At 35.0% G+C, this 12993-nt stretch overlaps 2 protein-coding genes across 3 annotated transcripts; both read right to left on the reverse strand.

Moving 5' to 3' along the window:
- Positions 1-4840: 4840 nt before the first annotated feature.
- LOC120083562 (heavy metal-associated isoprenylated plant protein 28-like) lies at positions 4841-8310 on the reverse strand. 2 transcript variants are annotated; one of them, XM_039039379.1, is made up of 3 exons: positions 7781-8310; positions 5953-6028; positions 4841-5552 (listed from the first exon to the last, which is right to left on the reverse strand). In XM_039039379.1, the coding sequence occupies exons 1-3, from the start codon at positions 7784-7786 to the stop codon at positions 5113-5115; spliced, it is 522 nt and encodes a 173-aa protein (XP_038895307.1). In that variant the 5' UTR covers positions 7787-8310; the 3' UTR covers positions 4841-5112. The 2 variants fall into 2 exon arrangements, with proteins under 2 accessions (XP_038895307.1, XP_038895306.1); XM_039039378.1 differs by having other exon boundaries at positions 6854-8310.
- Positions 8311-9643: 1333 nt separating this feature from the next.
- On the reverse strand, positions 9644-11745 carry LOC120082518 (plant-specific TFIIB-related protein PTF2). The gene has a single exon (XM_039037723.1). The coding sequence runs from the start codon at positions 11431-11433 to the stop codon at positions 9865-9867; it is 1569 nt and encodes a 522-aa protein (XP_038893651.1). The 5' UTR covers positions 11434-11745; the 3' UTR covers positions 9644-9864.
- Between the last annotated feature and the right edge of the window lie 1248 nt (positions 11746-12993).

The raw sequence follows: 12993 nt of genomic DNA on the forward strand, positions 1-12993 counted from the left end.
AACTTCGACGATCGGTAACTTTGGCAGAATTTCTCTCAAGAAATTTCCTCGATAATCATCCAGATGAAGTACCAGAAGTTATTGCATGTCACGCTGTCAGCATAGCGAAAGTCGACAATAATCATATAATTACTAAAGAAGTCGATGATTCAAAAGAAATTGAGCAAAGAATTTCTATCTTCGATCGTATCAAGGCTTCAACTACTCGATCTTTAGTATTCCAAATATCGAGTATGACCACGATAGAAGAAGAAAGCTAATGTCCAACGTCTATTGCAACTCGAACTTCAGATTTCAAGAGGCTAAGTATTTTCACATCAAAGAAAGATCGACCTTCAACATTTGTTTTTTTATTGTCTTAAGATGACAAGCGATCAACATAAAAGAAAGATGAAAACCTTGAAGGTAATACCATTTCATGAAGAAAAAAAAAACGACGAGGAGATTCACAGTTGTGTTCCCTCACACATGAAGAGAAAGTTGTCTGTTGATATATATATATATAGAAGGTTCCTTGATGGTGAAATCAAAGCTCATCATATTGACAAATCCTACAAATGAAGAGGATGATCAAAGTCATGATAAAATAAGAGCTTTTGAAGTTTAAATGTAAAAGCTCCTCATCGCAAGAGACTAAACTGCATGTTGCTCCTGGCTTACATGAGCTTAAAAGGTGAACGACCTTAAAAATTTTTTTTGTATGAACTACGTTATGACTTGATCCCGGTCATTATAAAGAGTACGTAGGAAACTTAAAGAAATTTAAGTTCAGTCACATGAAAAAAAAAAACATTCTCTTGAACTACGTCATGACTTGATTCCTTTCTTCAAGGGTACCACAAACATCTAAGTATGATACTTTAAGATTGATGTTGTTCATCTCTATTATAGAATGACGCTCCAAATTGAAGATGGTCATCTCTGTTGAGAGCCGCACGTAAATTTGAAGATGTTCATCTCTACTTGGGGCAACACGAAAAATTGAAGATGTTCATCCATCGTAAGAAGGTAACACGACAAATTAAAGGCACATACTTGGAATGGCGCTTCGCTTCCTCTTCAAAGTCAAGTTCTGATGCTTCACCACTCCATCTTCAAAGTCAAGTTTGGATGCTTCATTGCTACCTTTTCAAAGTTGGGTTTTAGTGCGACTTCTCTGCTTCCCCTCCAAAATGTTCTTCCCTGCTTCCTCTCCAAAATATTGGTGTAGCTTCGCTCCCTCCAAAATGTTGGTGCAACTCCACTCTTCTCCAAAATGTTAGTGCAGATTCTTTCCCTCTCCAAAAATGTTGGTGCCAGCTTTGTTCACTTTCCAAAAATATTGGTACAAGCTTCGTTCATTCTCCAAAATGTTGGTGCAACTCTGCCTCTTCTTTAAAACGTTGTTGCAGCTTTGCCTTCTCTACAATAATATTGGTGTAGCTCCACCTCATCTCCAAAAATCAAGTCTGGTTCTCCTAGTTTCACCTTATATGCGAGATCGTGTCTGGTCTTCCTAGCTCCGCCTCATATGCGTGATCAAGTCTGGTCTACCTTGCTCCACCTTATTTGCGAGATCAAGTCTGGTCTGCCCTGGCTCCGCCTCATCTGCAGGATCGCGTCTGGTCTTCCTGGCTCTGCCTCATATGCGAGATCAAGTTTGATCTGTCTAGCTCTGCCTCATATGTGAGATAAGTCCGGTCCTCTTGCCTCTGCCCCAACTACAGAGTCAAATCCTGTCTGCCTTGCTTCACTTCATCTGCGATCAAGCCCAATCTACCAGGTTCCACGTCCGGCTTGCCAAACTTTGCCTTATATGCAAGATCAGGTCGCACACTAATATTGAAGCCAATAGAGAGTGGAGATCAAAGTCGATAAAGTAGTGAGCTTGAAACCGACAAAACGTTCAAGTCAAGGACTGAAGCTAAGACCAACTGAATCCTCAGGTCGGGCACTAAGATCAAAGTCAATAGAGGGTGGAGATCAAATCCAGTTGAGCATTGAGTTTGAAACCGACAGAATGTTTGCTCAAGCAAAAATTGACAGAATCCTAAGATTGAAGCCAATAGAGGGCGGAGATCAAAGTCGATAAAACACTGAGTTTGAAATCGACGGAATGTTCAAGTCAAAGACTTAAGCCATCTTAGGTCGCATACTAAGATTGAAGCCAATAAAGGGTGGAAATCAAAATCGATAAAGCATTGAGTTTTAAACTGACGGAATGTTGAAGTCAAAGAATCAGGCCAAAACTTGGAATCTTTAGGTCATGCACTAAGATTGCATCCAATAGAGGGCAGAGATCAAAGTCGGTAAAGCACTGAGTTTGAAACTGACGGAATGTTCAAGTCAAAGACTCAGGCCAAAACCGATGGAAGGTCGTGCACTAAGATCGAATCCAATAGAAGGAAGAGATGAAAGTTGGTTGAGCACAGAGTTTGAAATCGAAGAAATGTTCAACCCAAAGACTCAAGCCAAGACCGACAAAATCCTCAAGTCGCACACTAAGATTGAAGCTAATAGAGGGCAGAAATCAAAATTGGTAGAGCACTGAGTTTGAAACCGACGGAATGTTCAAGTCAAAGATTCAAGCCAAGACTAACGGAATCCTTAGGTCGCGCACTAAAATCAAAGCCAATAGGGGCGAAGATCAAAGCCAATTGGGCACTAATTTTGAAACTGATGGAGTGTTCAAGTCAAAGACTCGAGCTGAGACCAACAAAATTTTCAAGTCGTGCACTAAGATCGAAGCCAATAGAGGGCAGAGATCAAAACCGGTAGAACATTGAGTTTGAAATCGACAGAATGTTCAAGTCAAAGACTCAAGCTAAGACCAAGTAATCCTCAGGTAGCGCGCTGAGATTGAAGCCAATTGGGGGCGGAGATCAAATATGGTTGAGCACTAAGTTTGAAATTGATGGAATGTTCAAGTCAAAGACTCAGGCCAAAACCTACGGAATCCTCAGGTCGCACACTAAGATCAAAGCCAATAGAGGACGGAGATCAAAGTCGGTTGAGCACTGAGTTTGAAACCCGACGAAATGTTTAAGTCAAAGACTCAAGTCAAGACCGATGGAATCCTCAGGTCACGCACTAAGATCAAAGCCAATAGAACGCCAAGTTCCTCAAGGACTTTAAGCAAAATTGTTAGGTCATGGAATGAGATTGTGCTTGTAGAAACCCGAAACTACCTCCCATTCTGTTTAGTAACTGCAAAAAAAAAAAAAAAAAAAAAAAAAAACAGTGGGGGCAAGTTAGTAAACTTGAAAAAGAAATCCTCCAAGATTAAAGGAAGAACGAAGGAATGAGAAGTAAATAATAAAAAATGGGGTTTAAGTGTAAAAAAGGGGTGTAAAAAAAAGAAAAAAGAAAAAAAAAGAGAAAGAAAAGAAAAGGAAAAAGGAAAAAAGGAAAAAGGAAAAAAGGAAAAAGAAAAGGAAAAAGAAAAAGAAAAAAAAAAGAAAAAAAAAGGGAGAGAAGTTTGGAAGAAGATGAGAGGATGTTTGGGGTCATATTTATACTTTGCCGAGTTCCTTGACAAATTAGAAAATTCAAATTAAATAAAGATTTGATTCAAATTATTCCAAATTTTACTCAAAATCAAATTGTTCAAGTTTGAGATTAAATGGAAGATAAAATATGAGATTAAATGGTAGATAAAATCTCAAATTAAAATTTGGTCATATTTCAAAATTTATTAAAAATCAAATTGTTCAACTTTGAGATTAAATTTTAGATAAAATCTTAAATTAAAAATTGGGCATATTTTAAATTTTATCCCAAATCTAAATCATCCAAATTTTGACTTTTATCCTCAAGTCAAATTAAATTAAGGATAAAATCTCAAATTGATGTAAAATTCAAATTTGGGCATCTTCCAGTTTTATATCAAATTCATCTAAATTTAGGTTATTATTTTTATTTTAAAAAACAAGTTGGAGGTAAAATTTCAAATTAAAATTTGGACATATTTCAAATTTTATTCCAAATTCGAGTTAAACTTATGTACTAAATTCATAGTTTGATTGAGATATCAATTGAGGTCAAGTTCAAGAACAAATATATTTGAATTTTGATTCCAACTTTATATTTTTCGAGATTCATCTACCCATATATGCACATAAATCTAGAAAAGTGGCATTCGTTGAAGAAGAAAATTTGGACTAATCACAATTTGTCGCGCCATTTACTAAATTAGTGAAGAAATTCCAAATAGTTGAATTTAAAAGTCGTCGTGTGTCCCAAATTGAAGTTGAAAACATAAATTTGCGAATTCCGATGATACTACACGTTTTCATCTTATAATTTGGACTAAAAGTCCAATTGAGCAAAAAAAATAGACTTAATTTGGTCCAAATATTAAATTAGGCTCAAATCCAACTAATTGGGTCTAAGGGTAGGCCTATGGACCAACTAAGCCTAAGCCCACGAAGCCCGTTAGAGAAATCTATAAATAGAAGAGTTATCTTCATTTGTGGAAGTCAACAATTCTACACTTTAGCAATTCATTAAGGCAAGATTATCAAGCCCAAAAGAAGATCAACAAGTCTAAAACACAATCAACATGTCCAAAGATCGATCACATCAAAAAATTATACTAAAATTGATGCAAATACAAAGTTTAAATTCCAAAACATACTAAAAATTGAAACATGCAACTTGGTTTTGTTATTTTCAAATTTCCAAGACAATACAATTTTGAAGACGTTTCTAAGAAATAGAAAACAAGAACTAGTACTGGTTACCGAACGCTTCTGTTTCACTTCCTCTGTTTTTTTAAAGCCAAGTGAGGTGCTAAATTCCTATTCAAACATCAACTTTTTTTATGTAGCTCAAAATTACATTCCAAATATTGACAAAACCTCCAAAAACCATTATTATTATCCGAAAATTTTCACAAGAGAATATTTAAACACACATCCCTGGCTCATTTACACATTTGTACACACACATACAATTATACACAATACATCCACAAAAATACAAGAGAGAAAATTGAAATGTCCGAATTCTAAATACGGACTTGTTTAAAATGACTTTTTAAGGGCTTACAACAGCATTTTTAAGCACTTAGAAAGTTACCTCAAACAAACTCTAACATCTCTAACATGATCATGATAAATTAACGTGGTACCATCACATGACAGCACAAGAATGTGGGTTCTCATCACTAAACATGGCACTAGCTTCTTCATCAATCGTTGTAAAGGGTGGCTCTTGATAATAGCCATATTCAGCACCACCGCCGCTGTAGTTGTAGCTACCGGCATACTCATGTATCGGACTCATCTTGTGCTTGTGCGAGGAAGAAGAAGATGACAGTGAATTGTAGGTGATGATTGGTTTAGCTTGAGGCTGAGGCTGCGGCTGCGGCTGCGGCTGATGGTGATGCTGAGGAGAGTTGAGGTAATGCTGGTAGTGGTGGAGGAAGCCATGGTATTGGGGGTTGTAAGGGTATGGCCACAGTTCCGCCGTCCGCCCATTCCGCCGCACTGCCTTCAGAATCTTCTTTTGCTTTGCCCATCCCATCACAGTCACCTTCTGTGTGCTCAAATCTATTATCACATCATCCACACCTAAACATAACCAAATATATTGAATGTGAATTTCACATCTTTCTCCGGAAAGAATCTCAAGATATTGAAAATTTGATGTTCTCTGAATACCATAATCTAGAATTACCATTCAAAAGAACAATCTTGATTCAGTCCTAAACTTAGTAGATATAGACTAATCAGGATCAAATAACATATACAACGAAAACTAAGACCCTATTTGATCATAACTATTTTGTTTTTTAGTTCTATGTTTGTTTTCAATTCTTCCAACTTTCTTACTTCATGTTTTCACTTTTCTCTAAGAAATATTTAAATTAGTCAAATTTCAAAAACAAAAACTACGTGAAAGGACTAAAATTGTTTTTCAACAGGTGACCTTTTTATATGTTCTTCTCTAGCTAGATGTGCGTTACCTTACCTTCTAGATTTTCCAGGGCTTTTCTTATTTGTTTTTCACACCCGGGACAGTCCATGTGAACTCTCATCTCTGTCACCTGGGATAGATTGAAAACACAAAAATCCAAACATAGTCATACATATATTATATAGTAAGTAACAAAGAGGAGAAAAAATATCAAGCTTGACTAAACACTAATTAAATAAATCAGCAACTTTGAAAAGTCTCTTAACAGAAAGCAAGTCACTGATATGTGGGTCCCTGTTTATGGATCATGTTTCATCTTTATATGCATAAAATGAGACATTAACTATTTTTTTAAACATAATAATACATCATAGGCTTACAAAATAATAATAATTAAATAAAAATCATACATCATAAATATAGGTGGAGCTTCAAACCTACTACCCTATCCAAGTGTCCAAAACAAAAACAACAACAACCGTTAGAAAACCATTCCAAACATACCCTTAAGTTAGCATAAGCCTATAATAATAATGAACTGAAGACTTTGTCCAATTTTAGGTATATTGCATTATTTCATAGGAAACTCAAGAATATTAAAAACCAATAAAATCATGGAAATTTTTCATCGACTTGCATATAATATAACTAATTGCATTAAAAAAAATAACTAAAAAATGACACCTTAAAGATAAACATTGACTTGTACCTTCTACTGATATGTGAATCGAAATTAGTTTGTTAATTAAAAGGTACCCACATCACTGATTGATACAAGAAACATAAATCTAAAATATCTCTCTCTGTTCTCACAAAATACTGAGAAATACACTTATACAAGAAAATGTCATATTTAACACCAATAAGATATCAAAAAGCAATATCTGCTTTTTCCTAAAAAATGGCTGCTTGTTATAATAATCTTTTTGTTTCTTACATATTATTCTGTTCTTACCTTCTCACAAGAATGGACCTCACTGAATGCTTTGAAGCCTATATTGACCATAACAAAAGGATTTGGCCTTTTCCTACCAAAATTGCTGGCTGTTATTATTATTATTTTAATTTTTTTTCATTGTTCTATTCTTATTTTTCCACAAGAATGAACCTCACTGAGTACGGTGAGGCTCGTGTTAAAAAGAAAAGGATTTTGAAGATGATGGCATCAAAAGCCAAATCAATAGCAGCTATAGCATTTTTCCAGTTGAAAATTTTGTGGTGAATGATGCTGACAAGATATCATAAGGCTGGAGAGGGGATTTTCTCTCACAAATAGAGAGTGTGTAGTCAAATGAAGAACGGCACAACTTGAAGGAAATTCTTTTTCAGAAAATAAAAATAAAACAAAACCAAAAAGAAAGAAAAAAACAAAAACATGCACGAATCCAAAAGGAAATGTCAGGTGAAGAATATTGGCCGTCTCAGATTCCTTCTAAGCCAAAAACAAAAAAAAAACAAACAACCCAACAAGACACACAAACTCCAAGGATTCGGACCCCATATGAAAAATTATTTAATTAGATTCCCACAATGTGTTGTTGGCTTTTCAACAACGGTTGCATGTGGATTAATGAAATGCTCCCTAATATCTCTATTAGATATTGATTTGATGTCTTTTTTAGTTTCTCTTGGTATACAAAATTGTGAGCCACAGTGTGGCGACGTTCTCAAATAATTTGTTCATGTGTCCTGTTCAAAATACAAATAGGCATCTTCTATCTTGTGATACTGTAACTCAAACTTCACAGGCCACGCACATACGGTCCAGAAAAGGAAAGATGCTAAGTTTACGACATAGTTATAAACAAAACTGCATGAAAAGCTATCAACTCAACTGACAAAAAAAGTCTTCAACGAGAGAGAGAGAGAGAGAGAGAATTACCGTCATGTCAGTATAACAATTGAAGAAGGGGCCGAAGAAGCTTTCCCTGTTAATGAGAGAACAAAACAAGTCTACAAGGAAGATGAAGGCAAGCAACGCTCGATTTATATAAATTACAAGTAAGCCTCCCTCTTGCTGTCTCTATGAAACATGGGTAGAAAATGCATGGCTGTTACTTGAAATAATTGCCATGGTCAACCCTGCAAATGCATAAGAAATCATTTGATAAAGACTTCTTTTTTTTTCCAAGTCTTCACTGTAGCAGTTCTTAAATCTAAATTCAATTCTATGCAAAAATCACTCTAGTTTAAAATCACTTTTGTACACACCGTTAATCACTCGATATCAATTCAATATTTAATTTTAAATTTTTAAATGCAATTTACATACTATTAAGATTGATTTTGAATGACCAAAAACATGTTTGGAGTGATTTTGAAAATACTAAAAATTATTTATAACGATGAAAAAAAGGATACAATAATACTTATAATCGTCACAATGACCCAATAAATTGTGAACTTATTATCGTCACCACTTCTTCAATGCACTTTTTTAAATAATAAGAATAAGAAAACACGAAGTCTTCAATATATCATAGTCTCATACGTAAATTATGTATTACATTTCCACTGCATTTCGTACAAGCATCCGTCTCTTTTGTTATGGGAAAAAAAGTCAATCCTGTTTTTGTTCTCCCTTTAATCGGATGCGAAGTCCATACATACATATACGCAGACATATGTCGACATGTATACGTGGATAATAGATATGGATGCAATAAAGAATATAATATATTTCAAGCAAGTGGCGATTGACTGCTGCTTATAGTGCAAGAAAGTGCTGGGTGGGCACGAAACAGGTAAATAGTTGCTTTCTGGCGTATTCTAAAGGGAAAAGCAAGAAATCACTTTTTGAATTGCTTTCTGCATAAATATTCGTATTAGTTAATAAAAAGGAGTGTCTTGAGGTAATAAAGTGAAAACTGCGCCGAAGTGTAAAATGTTCAGAGGCCCAAAACAATGTACATCCACATTATTCTAATAGTTTAATTTAACAATGGTAAGGTGGGAGACTAGAATCATCGACCTTTGGGACGGTATTAGTACCTTATCCACTAAGCTATAACCTATACTTGAATTTACATTACCACTAAAATAATTTAAACAAACGCTTTCTGTTGTCCATAATTTTTGGGTTTTCAAAGAAATGAAGAATTGAAAACAACCTAACTATTATGTAATCATATGTTAAGAGTTCTAATTCCCTCCCTCAAATTGACTTGGAAAAATAGCGTTGTTTTTTATTAACAAGTAACCGGTTCCTTGTCTTTTTGAAAAAGTTGCAAATAAAAATTGAAACAATGTGCTTTTTCATTTAGTCAATCTCTCTCAAATTAATTGGGGAGAGAAAAAGCAAACAAGAAAGAAGAAAAAGGAGAGCAAAGGCTAAATTAATATAATTCAATGGTTACGAACTTCATCACCGCAATTGTAATAGTACATTCTAACTATTAGAAACAATAAATAAATAATTTGTAAAGAAGACTTAAAAAAAAAAGGGAGGAAAAACAGGTCTAATCCTCATCATTTTTCCCTTCAATCTTCTCTTGATATCTACAATTGTGGAAGAAATTCATTGCAAGAGGACTTTGGAAGGAATTAACCTTTTGGAGAGTCCTTCCAACTACCGAGAGTTACGAAAGAGTTGAATCATTGATGTTGAGTGAACCACAAGCGAGGGCAGAAATCGACGAAATTTGAATAGACCATTGTATGTGCCTCCAGAACAAAACAAGACAACAATTTGAAACAAATAGGAGTTGCTTTCTAGTCAATTCATCATCTGTATTGCAAGCCAGAATTCCAAAGCAATGGTTATAATCTACTGAATTCATAGATGAATATCCTAGATCTTTGTCAATCAACAATATCAAGCGAGGGATAACTTCTCTTTCTGTTAATGGACAATACTATAATAAGATTTGTAACTATATACTTCATTTCTCAGTTACTCGTGCCTTTGCCTATACATTTCTATACACTTTCTATATCGTCTCCATGCAGAAAAAACATCTAAGAATTTCAACAATTGAAGACATGCAAGTCCAACAAAGCATTGTAATGGCCTTTCTCAATTTCCTCCTCCTTCACGCCATGAAGAAGAAGGGTTTCGATTATTATATCTTCCCATTCTATACCATTAGTTCCCTTACGCTTTCTTTTCTTCTCAATATTTACATCACCTATTGGAGCATTTGAAGGAAGCATAATCCTCTGGATTCTCTTCTTAGCAGCAATTATTTTCTCCTTCCTCCTTTTGTATGCATTGCAACTAGAAACAAACGATGGTGGGATACCCTGCGACCCTATATCAATCTCCAATAATTGCTGCAAGAGAAGCTTTTTGCTTAATTCTGATTTCCCCTCCCACCACTCCGTACTCGAGTAAAAACCAGCTTTTCTTCCCTGTTTTCTTCCATAGACCTCGTTAATCCCGCCTGATGACTTGAGATGAGCCATTTCATCTAAGAATTTATGGTAGATCAAGGATAAACATTCATGAGAAATATTGAGCCTGTTCCCATTATCACAACTCGATTCATCACGCCAACTACTGCCTTGTAACTCAAAATACTGAGAATCATCTTCTAAATTGTTAACCTCACTCTCATACTCTAGCTCTTTTCTTAAACACTCACTCACTGCAGACTGCAAATCAACCCCCACATTCTCCAAATCCTTCCCCTTACCACTGGCATTTGACATTGATTTCAATTCCATATATTGAATCACAAAAGGAGCATTCTTTACAATATTCTTTGTTGTGATATCTTTTCCCCAAGGCAACTTTTTGCCAACTTTCACAAGTGCCTCCAGAAGTTCTCTGTATCTCTTCTTACATGTTGAAACCTTGGCATGAACCTCCATTGCTACATTGTCAATACTAACATCAACCTCGTTCAATTTCGACACCAGAACCAACACGGCAGCCACCATCGGTAGTGGTTGCCGCCCAGTCGTCAGAAACCATTTCATAGCACACTGTAACAAAAAGATTCCTTGCTTAACAATTCTCTCAAGAATATCTGCATCTACTCTTGAGAAAGACGGTGAATTCCTGGTGGCCCGCTCCAATGACCCGACAATATCAAACACTGGAAACTCAGGGCCTTTCAAATCCAAAAAATCAACAACTCTGATAACCATTCTGCCAAGTTCATGAAGATCACATTCGACGGCCGATGCAACCTCCGACATTGGTAATGGTCGATTATCCTTACGCATAGAAACGTACGCACAAGCACCAACGAGAATTGGGAACCAATCACCTAATCCATACTCACCCTCTGTAATCGTCGATACTAAAATCCTAACATCATTGGATTTGGAAGCAGAAAATCCTAACCTAAACGTAATATCTTCAATAATTTTTTGAGCCTCAAATATTTTCTTGTCCTTATAATTCAAAACGCTGCCCGAACCTGATGTTCCAACTCGGACGAATGTGCCCAGTGGACCATTGATACCGGAAAGCTGAGCCTCATAATTGTCAAATTCCTGAACAATACCGCAGGAGGAGCAAATCAGGTTGCCGGAAACATCGTCTCGGAAGAGGGACCTGCTGTGGCAATTCTTACAAGAGCCGGACATCGGAGAGACGAGATTGGAGGCAAGAAATTCAATGCATCAATTCGAGAGTTCACTAGAGATGAGAAAATTATAAGCAAATTAGGAGATTTCACCAATGAATGATACGCCAGTGAAGAAAATTTCGGCGTGTTGTGCAAATTGCAGCAAACCCTAAGAACTAGTCCTCTTCCTGAAGCGTTTCAAGTGTCGTGTGACTGCGATGAATATCGAAATCGGCCGCGGGAAGAGCTGAATTTCGAAAATGGGCCGCACGTCTAAACTGAACTGCACGTTTATGGGCCCGAATTAATACAAATTGGGCCTTCTAATTGTATTCTTGGGCTTGTAGAATGAAAACCGTAAGGAAATTCTATAACACTAATTACACTCTCGTTCGAAAAAATAGCAAAACATTGAATTGTTTTGAATTATAGAAAATTTCGTGACTTACATGTCGTCCATTTGATGTTATAATTTTTGTAGAAATGTAATATATAGTTAATGTGGGTTACGATAAGGCTTAGAGAGATTATGAGCTCACATTAAATATAATTCGAGTCGCTGTGGAGTTTTTATATGTTCTGTTTCATGATTCTTTAGTACTTTTGTTAAAAAGAATTCAAGTGGATTTCTAATATAATAACCATTATAATGCAATTAATTTTAAACATACATTATATTTATACAATGCAATTATTGACCTGTGAAGAGCTTGATGATTGGTAATGGAGAGCTTTTGGAGAAACTTTGCTAGAATGATAATCCATGGTGGTAGTGGGGCTTGGGAGAGGGTTTGGGATTATCTTGGGAGTGGTAATAAGTTAAGTTTTGAAAAGTAAAATAATAATAATAATAATAATTAGAATTTGAAAATTTTAGTTAGGAATTAAAGTGTTTACATAAGAAAAATAAAAGTCAGGCTAAAGAAGTGGTAAAAACAAATATATCATTTTCAAAAAAAAAAATTAGAAGATAATGATTAGATGCAGTCTACCCTCTTTTATCACATAAAAATAATAATAATTCCTTTTTTAACCAAAAACACAATTACCATAGGACAAATGTTAATTTGACAAATGTGTGAGCTATACAAAAATAGGTGCAACCGTAACTGTCTTTTCCAAAACTAAATATGGATATCAAATGAGGCTAAAATAACTCCACTACTTAAAAATTTTGTTAAAAATTACTTTTTGTCCCTAAACTTTATTGTAAGTAACATTTCAGTCCATGAACTTTGGATTGTAACAATTTAGTCACCGTTTAAAATATTTGATCAAAAGTATATGTCAATTTTTAATATTTTATATGTAGACTTTGTATTTTGCAAAATATTGAATCTCTAATTAGTTTAATGGTTTATTTATGAATGAAATCTCATTAAACATTATTATTAATTTCTACAATAATTTGTACAATAGAGACTAAATTGTTATATATTTTAAAGTACAATGACTAAATTGTTATATAGTGAAATTCAAATACTAAATTGTTACAAACGATAGTTCAGAGACCAAATTGTTACTTCGAAGACTAAAAGTGATTTTTTAACCTAAAAATTTTCAATAAAAATCAAGGTCT

This window comes from Benincasa hispida, chromosome 8 (genome assembly GCF_009727055.1).
Source record: "Benincasa hispida cultivar B227 chromosome 8, ASM972705v1, whole genome shotgun sequence".
NCBI classification, from domain to species: Eukaryota; Viridiplantae; Streptophyta; class Magnoliopsida; order Cucurbitales; family Cucurbitaceae; genus Benincasa; species Benincasa hispida.

Bases quoted from the DNA above. Each gene is read 5' to 3' on its own strand.
- LOC120083562 (XM_039039378.1), bottom strand. From the start codon at position 6,904: ATGGTCAATATAGGCTTCAAAGCATTCAGTGAGGTCCATTCTTGTGAG. The intron at 6,029-6,853 runs GTAAGAACAGAA...AATCTATCCCAG, and splicing joins AGGTCCATTCTTGTGAGAAG to GTGACAGAGATGAGAGTTCA. The intron at 5,553-5,952 runs GTAAGGTAACGC...GGTTATGTTTAG, and splicing joins AGCCCTGGAAAATCTAGAAG to GTGTGGATGATGTGATAATA.
- LOC120082518 (XM_039037723.1), bottom strand. From the start codon at position 11,433: ATGTCCGGCTCTTGTAAGAATTGCCACAGCAGGTCCCTCTTCCGAGAC.